We start from the raw sequence: 18,265 nt of genomic DNA on the forward strand, positions 1-18,265 counted from the left end.
AAAACTAAGCCCCAAATAATTTGGCAGAAGGCTGAACACCATTTCCCAAGCATGATGAAATATTCTAAAGGAAAGCGGCTCTGGATATCATCCTGCTTTTCTGTTTTCCTTCCCAGAAACTCGTGTCCCTGAAGTGCCTAGTTCTCTTCACGTCCGCCCACTTGTCACTAGCATCGTAGTAAGCTGGACACCTCCGGAGAATCAGAACATTGTGGTCAGAGGTTATGCCATTGGTTATGGCATTGGCAGCCCTCATGCCCAGACCATAAAAGTGGACTATAAACAGCGCTATTACACCATCGAAAATCTGGGTATGTGTGCTAAGTAGAGGAAGTAATCGCACATGTGATTTCTTTCTTTCTACCTTTTTATTGTGTAATAATTTTATTTTTACAGAAAACTTTCAAAAATAGTACAAAGAATTTTTATATATCCTTCACCCAGATTCCCCAGAGGTTAACGTTTTACCACATATGCTTTATCTGCTGTATGTACCTGTTTTTTTTTTCGCAGAACCTTTTGAGAGTAAGTTGCAGACATGATGCCCCTCTATATCCACTCATATTTACTTTTAATTTGCATTTCCTAAAAATAAGGGCATTTTCTAATATAACCACAGTGCAGTTATCAAAATGAGCAAATTAACTGTGAAACTATCTAAAGACTTCATATTTTACTAGCTGTCTCATTAATGTCCTTTATAACAAAAGAAAAACATGGTTTTCTGTTGCAGGATCACATGTTGTATTTATTGTTTCTCATTAGTTTTCTTTTATATGTAACAGTTCCTTGTTTTTTTCTTGACTTCCATGACTATGACATTTTTGAAAAATACATATAGACCATTTATATTTTATAGAATGTTCCTCAGTTTAGACTTGTGTAATATTTCCTCATTACATTCAGCTTATGCATTTTTGGAAGGAGTGACATAGATGCATGTGTTCTTGTCAGTACATCATATCAGGAGGCACATGAGAGTCTAATGCTAGTGATGTTAACTTTAACCACTTGGTTAAAATGGTATCTTCCACATTCTCTACTATAAAGTTATTATTTTTTTCCTTCATAATTAAAAAGTACCTTGTAGGGGAGGTACCTTGAATCTTTGTAAATATCTTGTTTCTTGTCCAACTTTTACTCACTAGTTTTAGAATCTTTAGTTAACAGTTATTACTGTGGTGTTTCCCAAGTGGTGATTTCCTAATTCCATTATTTCTTCTACATTTATTAGCATGCTTTGATAAGAAAGAGCTTTCCTTCTCTTCATAGTGAAAGAGCGGCCAATGGGAGTCTCTTTATGACTAGTTTCTCTGTCCGTTTGACATCTCCCATCTTTCTTTGAGCACTTTCTTTCTTTTTGACACAGTACGATGTTACAGGCTTATCTGGTATTTTCCTAGCCTTTGCCCTTGAATCAGCTATTACTCCTGATTTTTTATAAATGATATTTAGAAACCAGTATCTGAGCACTATACATGCTCATTGTTACTGGGGTAGAAATCCTGAGGAATCTATTAAAAAGGCTACTAAAACTATAACTGGGTTTAAAAGGTCACAAGATATAAAGTCAATATATAGAAACAGTTGTATTTCCACATACTAACAATAAGCAATTGGAAATTGGAATTAAAATAACAATACCACCATCAACAGAGGAATGGTTAAAAAAGTTGAGGTACATATATACAATGGAATATTAACCATAAAAAAGAACAAAGTAATGCCATTTGCAGCAACATGGATGGGCTTAGAGATTGTCATAGTAAAGTCAGACAGAGAAAGACAAATATCATATGATATTGCTTATATGTGGAATCCAAAAAGAGGGGTACAAATGAACTTATCTACAAAACAGAAATAGAGTTACAGATGTAGAAAATAAACTTACGGTTACCAGGGGGTAAGGGGGAGGAGAGATAAATTGGTAGAGTGGGATTGACATGTACACACTACTATATATAAAATAGATAACTAATAAGGACCTACTGTGCAGCACAAGAGACTCTACTCAATACTCTGTAATGGCCTATATGGGAAAAGAATCAAAAAAAGAGTGGATATATATGTATAACAGATTGACTTTGCTGTACACCTGAAACTAACACAACATTGTAAATAACTATACTCCAGTAAAAATATTTAAAAATAGCAATACCACTTAATAGCATCAAAAATATGAAGTACTTAGGAATAAACTTTATATATATATAAAGATTTGTGCACTGAAGAGTGGAAAATGATGGCTGAGAGAAATTAAAGAAGACTTAAATAAATGGAGATACCATGTTCATGGATTGGAAAACAGTACATTACAATGACAGTCCTCTCCAATGCAATCCCAAGTAAAATCCCAGTCGACTTTTTTCTAGACGTTGATAAACTTATTCTAAAATTTACATGAAAAATCAAAAGAGCTGGAATAGCCAAACATTTTTGAAAAAGAAGAATAAAGTTTAGAAGACCCACACTACATGATTTCAGGATTTATTATAAAGCTACAGTAACCGAGACATTTTGATAGTGTTTATGTAAAAGGTAGGTGAAACAGGATAGAGTCCACAAATAGATCCATACGTATATGGTCAATTGATTTTTGACAAAAATACTGAGATAATTCAGTGGGAAGAGGATAGTCTTTTCAACAAAAGGTGTGGGAATAATTGGATATCTGTATGAGAAAGAAAAAAGAACCTTCATTGACCCTTATCTCATACCATACACAAAAACAGATCTAAATACAACAGTTAAAACTATAAAACTTCTAGTAGAAAACAGAAAAAAAATCTTCATGACTTTGGGGTAGCAAGGATCTCTTAGGATGCAAAAAAGCACAAATTAAAAATAAAAAATTAATAAATCAGGCTTCCTCAAGATTTAAAACTTCTCCTTGGAAAGACACCAATAAGATGAAAAGTCTCTGAGCCAGAGGCTAGAAGAAAATACTCATCATTCAAGTACCTGACAAAGAATTTCAGTCTAGAAGATGTAAAAACAAACAAGCAAACAAAAAAAAGCACCTCTAACAACTCAATAAGAAGATAACAATCCAATAAAAAAGTAGGCAAAAGATTTGGATGGACAGTACACCAAAGAATATGATATATGAGTGGACAATAAGCACATGAAAAGATTCTCAGCTTCATTAATCATCAGAGAAATGCAAATAAAGCCACGATGGAATATCACTACACAACCTCTAGAATTGCTAAAATTTAATAGACTGATAATACCAGATATCAGCAAGGATATAGAACTGGAACTCACGGTTGCTGATGGGAATATCAGATGGTACAACCACTTTAGAAAACAGTTTGGAGGTTTCTTAAAACGTTGACCATACAACCCAACATTCCCACTCATAGATTGTTAACCAAGAGAAATAAAGACACATATCTACACATAGACTTCTACACAGATGTTCATGATATATTTATTTATAATAATCTAAAGGGGGTAAACAAGTAAATGGTAAATTATACTATATCCATACAGTAGACTACTACTCAGCAATTTGAAGAAATAGGCTATGGATACACACAACAAAACAAATCTCACAAACATTATGCTGAGCAAAAGAAGCCAAACACAAGAGAATACATATTGTGTTATATTTTTATGAAATTACAGAAGGGACAGCACTTATTTATAGTGACACAGCAAGATGAGTGGTTGCCTGGAAATTGGGGTGGTGGAAATTTACTGCAAGGGGCATAAGGGAATTATTTGGAGTGTTGGAAATATTCTCTATCTTGATTGTGGTCATGATTACACAGGTGTATATATTTATCAAAATTAAAAGTATACATTTAAATTGGTACATTTTAGTTCGTACTAATTATGCCTCAAAGTTGAATTACAAAGCCAAAATTTTGAGATATAGTTAATATTTTATAATAGAAAATGAATTGATTTGGGTAGATATAATTACTTTTCCAAATTGGATTATATCATTATTGAGATCTTTCTTTGAAAGACTTGCCTTTTAATTCAGAATCTTCCCTGACCAACTTTCTTGTTCATATCATTTCTTTGTAAATATCTTTCCTAAGGACAATTTTAGGTGTCCAACAAATTACTTACCTTCATCTTTTCTGGTAGAAAATAAGCAGCAATCTAATGCTTTATTCAGAAACAGAGTAGCCTTTCTCTTTTTCCTTTCAAGAAGAAACAGCACAGTTAACCTAGGAAGTGTTCCCCACACGAACAGTCTTATAAGGCAATTGTAGGAGAGCAGAAGAATAGGATAGGATAAAAATATCTCTGTGGTGACCCACTCCTACTGTTTCCTTTATGAAGCTACTGAAATGAAAATCCTCTGCAGTGCAAGCAGTACGTGGTCTTTGAATTTCAGGTGCGTTCAGTCTAATCGGAGAAGAAATGTAAAACACAGGAAACAATGAGATGAGTTGAAGTCAAGTATGTTCAGAGAAGGAAAAGGTGGTACGGCACAGTAGAGCAGTCAGGGGAGAAGCTTGACCTGTGCTTGAAAGACTGAGTCAGAACAGAGTGGTTGAAAAGAAGAGATGAGAAGGAGCACTGCATGTGCTGAAAACAGTAAACAGATTTTATTAGTTAAGAGAGTGTACATTGAGAAGTAGCAAAAAATTAATTTTGCGTAAAGTAAAATAAGCTTGCTATATTTATCATCACAGATAGAGCTAAGATGCATATAATATTGAACAAAAGTCAGCAGTTGAGAAATTCTTTTAGGAATTCATTTATTCACACAAGAGCTCTCTCCTGAGCTTCAGATCCATATAAACATCTGCTTGATGGGTATTTGCACTGGGATATGTCCCATAATCTATCATAATTTAATCAAAATTAAAATCAGTATCGGGCTTCCCTGGTGGCGCAGTGGTTGAGAGTCCGCCTGCCGATGCAGGGGACACGGGTTCGTGCCCCGGTCTGGGAGGATCCCACATGCTGCGGAGCGGCTGGGCCCGTGAGCCATGGCCGCTGAGCCTGCACGTCCGGAGCCTGTGCTCCGCAACGGGAGAGGCCACAACAGTGAGAGGCCTGCGTACCACAAAAAAAAAAAAAAAAATTAGTATCTTCTCCTGCAAACTTTCAATCCGCAAATACCCCAGACCCTGTGCTAGAGACAGAGCAAAGAATCAAACAGACATGATCCCTATTATTAGAAATGATACAATTTCTAAATAATTGAAATTGTTTAGAGTGCTGAGGAAGAGAAATGAGGTGCCACAGGCTATGTAACTAGAGAGGCTAATCCAGTCTGGGAAGAGCCCTTTCAGATGAATAGGCATTGTCTAAGTAAAGAAGGGTGGCATGTGTCCCTAGCGTAAGGGACAGCTGCACATGTTGCAGCCCAGTAGTAAGAGACCACATAGTGCTCAGTGAACTGAGAGATAGCCAGTAAAGATGGAGCCCAGTGAGCAAGGCAGAGTGGTGAGAGGCAAGTAGGTATAATCAGCAAGGCTTGATCATTTGTGTAGGGGAGGAGGGAGAGGTCTTAATGACTCCCAGCTTTCTGACTGGAGCAGCAGGGTGCATAGTCATACCATTTATGAACTCTAGGGAAAACTGGAGCAGCTGAAGGAGCAGGGAAAGGGGAGAGAGAGAGATTTGAGACATCCAAGTGGAAATCCAGATAGACAGTTGAACTTAGAGGTCTGGTGCTCAGAAGAAAAGTCAAGACTAGTTTGCACTTGATGGCACATACATGCTAATCCAACCAAGGAAATAAATGAAAGCACATCGGGAGAGAGTGAAGAGTAGGAATAGAAGGGGACCTAGAATCAAGTCTGGAAAATGTGTATCGTAGTTGCTCTGCCTCTGTCCCCAATCTCAGTGAATGACATCACCTTCCACCATGTTGCCCATATCAGCACCCTTTCCTGCCAGTCAAGTACTAAGTCTCATTGATTCCATTTGTTGTCAATTCTTTCTCACATTGGAAGACCAGGTGCCTTTATATATTGCTCACTGGTATCTAGAGGATGGGCCACCAAGCAGCTTTTAAAGTAATGCAGGACACTTGAGGTGTGGCCACTTTGGAAATCTACCCAACTTTGCCAGAAGTGAGTGTTATGGGTCAGCTTCTCCCCCTGCAACACTTCAGTGGAGCCCAAGTCTTCATTTCTGAAGCTAGACTTTTGAAGTACCCATACTAAACCTTGTCTGAATCAGGAATGTGATAAAGTAGACTCTTCCTGATTTGCCTTAGCCAGTAGGAGAATGAATACTATTCCAACTATTTAATACCTCTCTTTTTCACCAAGTCTGACTAGCAGCATTTTATATGATCACCTGGAGAAGTGTTTCTTTCAGTCTTACACTTCCTGCAGCACCACCTCCTAGCTGGTTGAAATTCTGGGCCATGTCTTTTCCAACCAAGAAGTCTGCATGAAGGCTAGATTAAGTTGGCATTCCTGGATTTGGAGGCACTCCAGAGAGTTAAGGATCTTCAGCAGTTACTGAGTTAACAGTTTATCTCCTGCTTGTCTAGCTTGGCTGTTCCAGTTGCTGTCCTCCTGAGAAGGAAAGGGGTTTGTTTAATTTCAAGCTCCACCTATGGGCTTCCAGCACATGAAAATCTTATTTATTCATTTTAATCCAAGCTCTTCACTATACAATAACATCACTAAACCATTGATTAGCTGAAGCCAAGAGAGGATTCAGGAACAGTCAACCTGACTCCTGGGACTAATTCCAGGAAGTTTATCGCAGCCAGTTTTTCTATATACTCTGTATGCTGCCATCTCCATACCTCCCCACCCCCAGAATAATCCCACATAAAAAATTTAAAAATCTTTCCTGGCTTTTTTTGCAATTAAGATTATGCATCGTCACCCGTGAATTTTTTTAATTCTGTAGTGAGAATTTTTTTAAGTGTTTCCACTTGTTTCTTTCCTTCAGATCCCAGCTCTCACTATGTGATTACCCTGAAAGCATTTAACAATGTGGGTGAAGGTATCCCCCTCTATGAGAGTGCTGTGACCAGACCTCACACAGGTAAGGTACCCTGTCCATCTCTGGTCTTCAGCATTTTTTCCAGCAGCTTAAGTAGAATGTTGGCATGAGGCCTGCCCCATAGGTATCAGTGAAAGGAAAAGAATATGGCAATTTAGGGTACAGGCTTCAAATAGGAAGATAAATGGGCTTTAAACATGGAAAGTTTTATGAATCCCTGTTTTGCTTTTTAGAAAATGTTAACAGTCCTGTCATGTAAACAAATCTATGTAAATGTGTAACACATGTTTTTAATATGTTGGGATCTAGAAAGCATAGTCGTGAGAGAATTAAAAACGAATTTTCATCTTTTGGTCATGTGAGTTATAACTAAAATGAGAAAAAAAATGAAAGGATCTCCATATCTCTGAGGAAATATATAGGTTACTGATGGAATAAATGTATATGATTGATGAATCCAACTTTTTTTTTATTAGTCACCTGAGTTATTTGGGAAGGTATTTTTCTATGTGCTTTTTATATGCTTTATCTATAGAAAGTATGAAGTCATATGTACTATCCATTTGATCAACTGTACATTTATTACAAAAGGGACCAAATATTTATTATTTTTCTTTGTAATTTAATCTATTTTATTTAATCTATTTTAATCTAATTTAATCTATTTTATTATTTTTCTTTGTAATTTAATCTATTTAAAATATCTTTAAAAGAATAATGTAAAATTTCTGTAGATTATGTAAAACATGATTTAGGTTTGAATGAGAAAGTTCATTGAAGTGAATATATTAGAATGCAAAATTTTCTAAAGGGTACTGAAAACCAAAGAATTTATCACTTTCAGAAATGCTCTTTTCTATTTGTTTCTCAAAATTGTGAATCTGTATTGCCTGCTATGTATTCTGGATACTTTGCTTAATAGTATGGATTTGGCATTATTCGTTTTAAAAAGATAATCTCTGTCCCCTTTTTTTATGCTTTTACTTAAAAACACCAGCACCATGCTACATATCCTGTCTTCTGCTCCTGTGTGCTTACAGTTTATAAGTTCTCTTAAAAATAGCTTTGGTATTTCAGAAAGGAAAAAAAGTAAGATGAAAAAGAATATTTAAGCCGTTTGCTACTTTCTTAAATCAGTCTATAATAGAAAAAACAAATTCGGAATTATTTTCTTTTATGTGACTTAAAAATATAACATGGCTAGAAATATACAAGGGGAAATGTTCATAAGTCATGTAACCTAGTTATCTTTTCCAAGAGTTGTTACAAATAAGAAAAAAGTTCTCAAAAAAGTCTTGGTGATGTTTGCACCTGAAGGTGCATTTTCTGTAACTAATTGGTATGTGTCCTGATCTTTGAACAAAGCCCTTGATTATAATGTATGCTGTTCCTGTGTTATTTTTAGTCTTCATTGTGTAGGAAATACACAAATAGAGACTATTTCTTTAGTTTGGCAATTATTCATAAACAAGGCCCACGCCATTTCAGATTTAGGTTATAGAAAGGACTAGTCACCGTAACTATATGGGAAACCCACTTTAAAACCTTCACTTAAAATAGATCAGTGTGTATATACTTAGAAAACTGGCCAAGAGTTGGGAAAGCCCAAATGGATGCTGCTGTATTGCTGTGGGCTCATGGTGCCTTTGTGCTCATTCTGGCCTTTGTTTTGACAATGATGCTTAGAGAATGTGTCTGTTGCATATGGTGCAGGACAGCACATGAGTATAGACTTTCCTTTCTATCAAATAAGTGCTCTGATTTCTAAAGTTCATCAAGGCTGTGTCATTTAGACCTTTAATAACTATGGCATTTCCCATAGCTGATTGGGATTCATCAGAGGGTTGTTCTAAGTCTACTGGAGAAAGTGTGGAAATATTCCTGCGTGGCGTCAGCTTACCTTTCCTCTATGAAGAGTAATGCCCTTGAGTTCCCTTTGCTTTATTTGCATGTGAGCCATATTGCTGCACTTCTTTTAGACCCAGGACATCAGCAGATCTGAACTGGACCCTGCGCCCAATACCAAGGCCAGGCTAAGTTGCTGTTGGCTAATGTTCAGGACTCATGTTCCAGAGTAGGGACCCCTACATGTCCAGTGATACCCACTGATAAGCCATGTCCCAAAAATTCATCCATAGTCACTGAAATATTAAAACAGATCATGAGCTTTGTGTTATTTGTTTAGAAAGAATACCCTTGATATTAAAAGCAGTTTTCATCTTTTAATGATTTTTGGACAGGAGGTAGAATTTTCAAGTAATGTAAAGGAAATTTTTTAGGAAAAAGAAAATTCAAGTTTGAATACATTAATATAATCACTGGATTATCAAATTTTATATACCTGTTCAATATACATACAGAATACAGGAGAAGAAAATAGTTAATTACTGTTTCTCTAGATGCTTTCCTGCAATTTTTTCCTGAAAGAACACAAGTGGAAATATTCTTTTAAATGAATGGTGGTTATCTGTTAACTCCGGATTCTCTTTCTCTTTCTCCTTCTCCATTTCTCACCTTTCATTCCATTATATTACCCTGCATTTCCCTTTTCTTTTATTTTTGTTTATGTTAAAATGGCACTTCCATTTTTTAATTACTTTTTACCCAGACACTTCTGAAGTTGATTTATTTGTTATTAATGCTCCATACACTCCAGTGCCAGATCCTACTCCCATGATGCCACCCGTGGGAGTTCAGGCTTCCATTCTGAGTCATGACACCATAAGGATTACATGGGCAGACAACTCACTGCCCAAACACCAGAAGATTACAGACTCCCGATACTACACAGTCCGATGGAAAACCAACATCCCAGCAAACACCAAGTATAAGGTACTGGCACATTTGTTCTGGTTGAAAACCTAATTCTTGATATTTTCTGACTCTGAAGCTCTTGATTCATATATTTCCAGAATGCTAATGCAACGACTTTGAGTTATTTGGTGACTGGTTTAAAACCAAATACACTCTATGAATTCTCTGTGATGGTGACGAAAGGTCGAAGATCAAGCACATGGAGTATGACAGCACATGGGACCACTTTTGAATCAGGTATGTGTTGTCAGAACTTTGTCACATGGCATTTCTTCTCTTTGCAAGAAGTGAAAGCCAGTGAAAGTCTGTGCTAATGTTGTGCCATATCTCAAGTCATAAGACATCTCATCACCTGTTTTTCCTACCCAAGGAAAGAATTGAGTGCATGAATTGACATATTTACAGAACACAGTGAGCAGCTACAGCTGGAGTTCAGTGTTTGCTTTTTCAGCTGATTAATTATGTTTTTTCATCGTTGTACAAGAACATTAGCAAATAGGACAATATAATGCAAAGTGTACTAGATTTTAGGAGTCATGAGACTTGAGTTCAATTCCAAGGTCAACCATCTGTTGACTGTGATCATAAGCAAGTCATCCAGCCTCTCTGAATCTATTTCTTCCATCTATAAAAGAGGGGTGATCTCTGCCTTTCCTACTTTATAGGGTAAAATAAAGTACCCTATAAATAAAGTACGTGGTAAATTGTAAAGCACTGTGTAGACGTAAGGAATTACGGTTATTAACCTTGCTTTACTGGGAAATTGAGATAGAAAAGATGAAGTGGGCTGCCCTTCACCAATGCTATGCTTGCTAAAGCCTCAGCACTTTACCAGAGCCTCCCAAGCCTTCCCTAGGAGCTTTCTTGCAAACTGGTTAGTGTCTTATAAAATCTCCCACTGGAGTATTCTTAGGGTTTTTCTCTGTAAGTAAACATGAAAGAAAAAAGACAGCTAAGTAAATCAAGGGGAAAGCAAGCCATCCAATTTTAAGATTTTGCTTGCTTTTTGCTCACTTGTAGACCTACCCTTCTGCCCCTTGTACTTGCCTAGCATGGGGAGGTGTGTAACCGTTGGGAGGCTCTGTCTATTCCACCCTCCTATTTCTTTCTCTCTTTTAAATGCATAATGAAAAAACTAGAGCTATAAAGTCTCCGTAGACTGGGTTTGGCCCTAATGTCTTTTTATCTTCACAGTTGGTTGAATTTCCTGCAGAGAAAAGGGGATAGATTTGGAGAGAAAGAAATATAATGCACAAAAGCTTAAATAGACCTTGAGTTTGCTTTCTTTGCCAGTTTTAAGAGTATCTTTGTGCTTTCATTCCAGCCCATTAGGTAATAAATGATACTCCATCAGGAGTTTGCATTTCACTGGGCTCCCTTCCGTTTTATACTAGGAGAATTCCAGTATTTTAGGAAAAGAAGAGTAAGTTTAAGGATATACTTACTTTGCTCATTTTCCAACTAGTACATTAAAAGTTTTCAGCCATAACATGGAAATACAGATGCACTGTCATTTTTATTTTATTGGTTTTTCTGTTCCATAAACAGCTTTACATTTCAGAGCAATAACCTTCGTATCTTTTCAGCGTAAATTTAACTTTTAAAAAAAACCCATCAATTTGTAAATCATTTATTCTTTGGGGGAATGGTGGTTTTCAAACACTGTATTTGGTTTAGAGAGCCAACTGTAGGTAGAGAGAAAGTTACTTTATACTTAAAACTATTCTAACAAAACAATCCAAATTGGGGGGAAAATGTCATCTTGGGCACATTATATAACATTTCTCATTTTCAGTCTCCTGATCTATCAAGCAGGGACTACAAATGTCTTTTGATTTCCCTAACTAGCCTGCATATCCCTGACCTCCCCATCTGGATGCCTATACTGTATCCTCATGGTGTGATATTTCCTCTTTGGTACTTTGCATATCCTTCTTTTCATTGGAGCTATTTATAGATAGACAATGAATTCTTTGAAGCCAGGAGGCTTTATCTTTTTTGCCTCTGCCCTTCATTGTGCCTTCTAAATGGAAAGGGTTGAGGAAAGGGTGAATTAAATTGAAATGGATGGGAATTACTGAAAGTATTATTATTTTGTAGCTCCTGCTTCTCCACCCAAGGATGTGACAGTTGTGAGTAAAGAGGGAAAACCTAGGACCATAATTGTAAATTGGCAGCCTCCCTCTGAAGCCAATGGCAAAATTACAGGTAAGAGGCCTAAGATGCCTTTGAGTGTGTGACTGTTCCCTGTTCCTGCCTGGCAGAAGCATTCCAGAAGGGTGCCTCCTTGTTAGGAGAAATGGGGGTCTTAAAGCTGCCTTGGCCATTTTATGAGGTATGAGTCGTGATGGTCCTGGAAGGTGGAGCAAGGACGTGCTGTTTAGTGACATAAAAATGATTCACTAGCTGGTTGTTCTGACCCATGTTGCATGAAAGTCTGAAGGTTATGGGTTGTACTAGACAGCCTTTGGTTATAGTGGAACTTATGGACATATTTATTTTCCTCAGGAAAGCTGTTCTTCTCTATCTCTGACTAGATGACCAGCTTTGAGATTAAAGACCCTGCCTAATTCTACAGGATAATACCCAATAAATAAAAACTCAGTTCTTTTACCCAGAAGCCAAAAAAACCCATTAGGCTTTTAGTTTCTTTTTTCACCCAGAGCTGCTACTTCAGCTTCCCATGCTCTTACAACTAGAGTTAAAAGTCCGAGTTGGCTTAGGCCTTTGAAGGGACCTTGAATTTTTTCAGAACAGAGGGCACTATGCCTTCCTTGGCCTTATCAGGGAGGAAAACCTGCCTCTGCTCCAGGTAGGTGTATGCCTCCTGAAGTTTCTTCGTATGAATAAGGCAGCCTAAGGAAACTGAAGGCCTTTCTTAGCATTGTCCTGCCTTGGCTTTCAGGAGGAATCCCTTTCCATAAATCCCAAGTCTTTATGAAATTTTTACTTTAGGTTTTAGAATGTGCCTCTTCCATAAAGGAATTAAGCATGACTTGACATGGATTACATTTTGTTTTGTCTTTAAAACCAGTAATGATGCAGTGCATTTTTGCACTGTGTAGGTCAGGTAGGCTTGTGATTGTGGTTCTTCCTGCCTCAACCATGGAGATTGAGTGCCCTCTGGTGGATGTATCAGGTGACGTTTCACTGTGACTTCACCCACCCCAAGTTTGGGAGAATTTAGCAGAGGTGGCTGCGCATCTCCTAGGAGTTTTTCTCCTGGGAAATCACATTGGTGAGAGTTAAAACAGCATTGATGGGCTTCCCTGGTGGTGCAGTGGTTAAGAATCCACCTGCCAATGCAGGGGACACAGGTTCAAGCCCTGTGGGAAGCCCTATGGGAAGATCCCATATGCCGCAGAGCAGCTAAGCCCGTGCTCCACAACTACTGAGCCTGTGCTCTAGAGCCATGAGCCACAACTACTGAGCCTGCGTGCCACAACTACTGAAGCCCACGCGCCTAGAGCCCGTGCTCCGCAACAAGAGAAGCTACCACAATGAGAAGCCCGCACCCCACAACAAAGAGTAGCCTCTGCTTGCCACAAGTAGAGAAAGCCCCACATGCAGCGACGAAGACCCAATGCAGCCAAAAATAAATAAATAAATTTAAAATATATATATATATATAGAGCATTGTCAGGCCATTACTAGTTACTAGTTTTCAAAACTGCATTGAGTTAATTGTAGACCCTTGAAGTATAGGATGTTGGAATGATGATTAGGTTATTTCCCTTATATAATTTCCTAGCTTATGAGAATATTTAACCCTATATTTTTACCTTTACTTTTATTACTTCAGCTGCAGATATAGATGGTAACTTACAGTCTGGCACTGTTGAAATTGTGGTTTTATCTATATTATGTTTAGTGTAGCATTTAAAATGCTTTTTACCGTTGCTAATTTAATCTGTAACTAGTTCTCTATTTGTATATGCTGTAACATATATCTTTATTGACTTAACTGATTGCAAAAGAAAAAGCAGGAATAAGATTTCTTTTCCCATTAATTCCTTTGGATAGGTTACATCATATATTACAGTACGGACGTGAATGCAGAGATACACGACTGGGTTATTGAGCCTGTTGTGGGAAACAGGCTGACTCACCAGATACAAGAATTAACACTTGACACACCATACTACTTCAAAATCCAAGCTCGGAACTCAAAGGGCATGGGGCCCATGTCTGAAGCTGTCCAGTTCAGAACACCCAAAGGTAAAGCCTCCCAAACAGAGTGTTTCATTGTGTGTCTCTTGAGTGGGGCTATGCGTGCACATGTCACTTTAGCATGTAGAGACTGTGGATGATACAGGAAGTTCTGATGATGCGCTTATGAGCCACAGTGTGAGCATTAATCTCAAAATGATCCCACCCACTGACTACCAAATCAGTGTTCCCTAGGTTACTGACCTAACCATATAATTTACAGGGGAACTCTTGACTTCAGGCTGTTTGAGGCAGATGAATTGCAGTGATCTAAAAGTTCTTACCAGTCAGATCAGATGGGATTCTCTTGGTTCCCATACAGCGTAGTCGCATGTTTATTTGATGGATGATTCTCTTTCAACACATGCAGGCTCTTAACCTGAAAGGCTTATTCATGGACCTTTGTAGAGAGAAAGGGTTGAGGCTTTTCTCAAAAGGGGCCCTTTAGAGAAAACTCTAGATAAGAAAGTGAAGGTAAAATATTGAACCAAGTAAGCTTAGGAATAAAAGTCGGGGACTGAGTCTGGAAGTGTGGAAACCATACATGGATTTCTTTTCTGTTAGTACGAAAAACAAGACTCAACGTGTTTGGAAGTTTGTGGGTTTTTATTTTTTCCTTTAAAAATTCTGCCTGTCCCATCTTCAAAGCTTGTGATCCTTGCTCTTGTTTTTTTCTTCCCCTGTGCTTGGCCTGTTAGCGGACTCCTCTGATAAAATGGCTAATGATCAAGGTAAATGAGTAGATGGCCTCTCTTTCCTTTCCTCTCTTTTGTGACCTATTATTAGCTTTTTGGTTTTTTGGGGGGTTTTTTTTCCTGAAAATCAGTACCAGTACCATGTGTTAAAAATCGAATATTTATTGGCCAGAGTAGAGTTGAGTCCATGTTTGTGGCACTTGGAGTATCTGAAAAGCTGGGGAATCTATTGATACTTAGGAGCTAAATAGACTGGCAGGAAAAAAACTGAGTCAAACTTCTGCAGCTATAGGAGATTGGCCTTAAGTGTGGGCCAGATTATCATTTGCGCTAAGATACTGAAATTCTGTAACACAGATAGGGATTCGGGACATGATGAGAACAAGCATACCAATTTGTCATATTTGTAGCATCTAGAATTTTATTAGCATCTCTAAGTGAAAAATTTAATCAAATTCAGTGAATACCCTCTTTTCCTCCCCCCAACAGAAAATCTACAAATGTACCCTACTGAATTGTATGATTATCTGTGATAAAATTAGTGGTCTCTGTTCTCTTGTTTTAAGCTTAATTCAGAGCTGTTTTTCCATTTCTTCTCTTAAATATATCTGCTTATTTTAAAAGAGGTTAGAGACAGTTTACAGTGGAAGTTTAGGAAGCTTGGGCCTCAGTGTCACCATTCTTGAAATTGTCAGTGTAGTCTATTCACTGCAATTGCTATGGTGGAGAGGTAACTATACTTTGTGATTTTCATCTCTGGGAAGTCAGCTAAAGTAGGTATCTGTTTTCTATACTAAGAGCAGTAAAAGTAAATTTGATGGTTGCTTTTATTCTTTAGGAGTAGTTACTAGAAATACAGAGTCTTTGGATCTTGGTTAATGGCAAGGAAGATTCAAAATTTGAAATTTCAAGTTTTAGGGCTTTGGAAATGTGTTTGCATTCAATGAGCCTTTTGTTGTATGTTAGAGAAACTGCAAACATACCTCTGTGTCTGTGTGTGTGTGTCTGTGTGTAAGGCACCCTAATCATGGTAGAACCTTTGACTTAAGCCTGAGAATAGAAAAGTAACTATACTGAATATGCACAGAATATAAATGTGCTCACTGTTCTTCCCTCACTTCACTCCATAAGCCAGGGTGCAATTCTCAGCTACGCCACACCTTTGGTAGTTAAAATTCTTTGCCCATATTTATTTTTGGTGTTTGGCTAATCCCTGGAATTTCTTGTTCATAGGTTAAATATAAAGGAAAAATGTTAAGAAATATGGGAATTAAGTCAATCGGTTTCTTGGCAAAGTGTGTTCATTGGCAATTATTTACATAATATGTTACTCTGGATAGCTTGGCTTAAATGTGGGCTACCTGACAAATAAGTACACTTAAATATGAAGGGCCTTACAAGGGCTGTTTCATCTCTGCCAGCTTATCACAGTGAAAAGAAAAACTGGAATCTTGAAATATGGTGTGTGCCATTTGGGAGGAATGACGGCATCAGAAGTAAAGGGATAAAGTAATAAGTATGGACAATGGGAAAGGGTCAAGGACTGTGAGTTAAATTCTAGAATATGCCCTTTTGGATACCCAAGACCTTCTTTGGGGGTTTTGAGCTTCTGGAAACATAGAAAATACTCTTTTCATTTCTAGATTTATTCGTTAAATGAACTCATACAGAAACCTTCAGATTTTAATTTCTTCCATTTCCTCCAAGTCTGATCATTTATAGCAGTACTTGATATTAGCTGTAATGTTTTACAGCAACACGTCTGGTTTATGCATTTCCAGGCAAGCTTTATTTCGTAGAAATAACTCTCATTTATAAGTGTTTTCTGAAGCTTCATGCTCTTTACCTCTGCAAAGGATAAGATTATATTCTTCCCTAAAGATTTATTTAGTAGTTAATATTTATTGAACATTTACTGTGTGTCAGGCAGTATTCAGAATACTTTATAGGATTAAATTTCCATTTAATCCTCACAACCATTTCATGAAGTAGGTACCATTATTATCACTGTTTTACAATGAGGGAACTAAGACCCAAAAATAATAGCTAAGTAACTTGCCAAAAGTCAAACAGTTAGTGCGTGATGGAGCCGGTGTTGCGGTGCAGGCAGTCGGTTACGCACTGTGCTGTATTATCTATGTGGAACAGCTCTACTTTGCAGTTCTTGCACACTTCTTCAAAAGAAGCATGAGACTGCCTTCTGGCCCCAGACTTTGCACTGAGGAATACCTTTGCTTTACTGGGGACGGACTCCTTATATTTGCTTTACAAGGCAGCTTCTTCTATAAATGTGAAGAATAAAATTCAAGACCAAGAATATAAATTTCTAAAAGGCTGATATTTGTGTTTTCTGAGGTCTGCTTATGAGGTGGTCCCAAGCCCAAGGTCAGCAGCCTCACTTGTTATGTTCCATGATGATGGATTAGGAGACAGTGTCCTTCGTGAGCAGCTAGAGGGAAGACTTTGGTTTTTTTATCTTTGGATATTTAGGTTGACTGAGCAAGAACTGAGAACCCAGTTTGAATGTCCAGTTGCCTTCCTGCTCCCGTTAGGGTAACTTTATATTTGGAAAGGCAGCTTTATATTTTGAGAAAAGAATCCAAACGCTACTGACACCCACTAGGCCAGATCAACATAGCCGGTCCCTTGGAAGAGTCCATTTCTTTAATGCAGATTAACCTAACTGGTCCCCTTAGTCCCTTTTCCATGAGAAGCTACTTTAGCCATAAGTGCTCTGGGTAGTATTTCAGCTAATGTTTCCTGAGCTAGAGAAACCTTAACAGCAAGGGGCAGCTTTGTTACACCCTAGGTACAGCCATGGAACAAGGGTGTCAGACTTTCAGATGCCTCATTGCATAGAAAGCTATACCTTAGTTTGTTTTGCACAAATAGGCTATATTTTCCCATTGTGTGTGTGCTACTTCCTTTTCTCATGGACAGAGTAGACTGAAAATATTTTTTTTTTGTAGAAAACACTCGCTAGCTGTGAAGTAGACTTGTCACACCAATGGATTGGGTTGTTATTGACATGAGTTCTTCTTCTTCAGCCTCAGGGTCTGCAGGGAAAGGAAGCCGTCTGCCAGACCTAGGATCCGACTACAAACCTCCAATGAGCGGTAAAGCCCTTCCTGTGGCTTTTTTGGCCTCCTGTGGGCATGATGCAGTTCTGCTTGAAATCTTGAAATGTTTTTTGTAGCTCCTGTGTGGTGGATTGTAGCATGTTACTCATTTCTTTTTATTTAATAGAACTGGCTTTAGGCATTTTCTGGCAAATGTTTGCTGAATTACTATAAACTCATTCATTATAGGATCCAGAAATAAAATTGTTTCCCCACATATCCAGCTTAAAATAATTCTAAACAAACAAGTCTTCCTTTTGCCCACTGCCTCTAGAAAATAATTAGAATCTTGCTTTCAAAAATAAACCCTTTAGTGGGATTAGCTATCATCTAGAACAAGGCAGAGAAATGCTTTGGAATCATTAATTTATCCCCACACTACTTACTGCAGTGTTTTTAGTTTGGGAATTCTAAAAAATTATTACCAGTCTCCAAGCCATCCTAAGAGCTGATGCCTTCTAATTACTTAAATGATGACACCTACTTCTC

The 18,265-nt window shown here is 37.7% G+C and overlaps 1 protein-coding gene across 11 annotated transcripts in view; it reads left to right on the plus strand.

The window, feature by feature from the left end:
- Positions 1 to 18,265, plus strand: part of NEO1 (neogenin 1) — a 237,875-nt gene that overhangs the window by 196,283 nt on the left and 23,327 nt on the right. For all 11 annotated transcript variants that reach the window (XM_027123555.1, XM_027123553.1, XM_027123547.1 and 8 more), the window contains 7 exons: positions 117 to 311; positions 6,886 to 6,981; positions 9,596 to 9,771; positions 9,852 to 9,990; positions 11,854 to 11,961; positions 13,777 to 13,971; positions 17,705 to 17,773. In XM_027123555.1, coding sequence (XP_026979356.1) covers positions 117 to 311; positions 6,886 to 6,981; positions 9,596 to 9,771; positions 9,852 to 9,990; positions 11,854 to 11,961; positions 13,777 to 13,971; positions 17,705 to 17,773 — 978 coding nt within the window. The remainder of the gene's footprint in view (positions 1 to 116; positions 312 to 6,885; positions 6,982 to 9,595; positions 9,772 to 9,851; positions 9,991 to 11,853; positions 11,962 to 13,776; positions 13,972 to 17,704; positions 17,774 to 18,265) is intronic.

The sequence above is a fragment of the Aethalodelphis obliquidens genome, unplaced genomic scaffold (assembly GCF_003676395.1).
Source record: "Aethalodelphis obliquidens isolate GAN/ISIS:26980383/991018 unplaced genomic scaffold, ASM367639v1 scaffold26, whole genome shotgun sequence".
In the NCBI taxonomy this organism is placed as follows: Eukaryota; Metazoa; Chordata; class Mammalia; order Artiodactyla; family Delphinidae; genus Aethalodelphis; species Aethalodelphis obliquidens.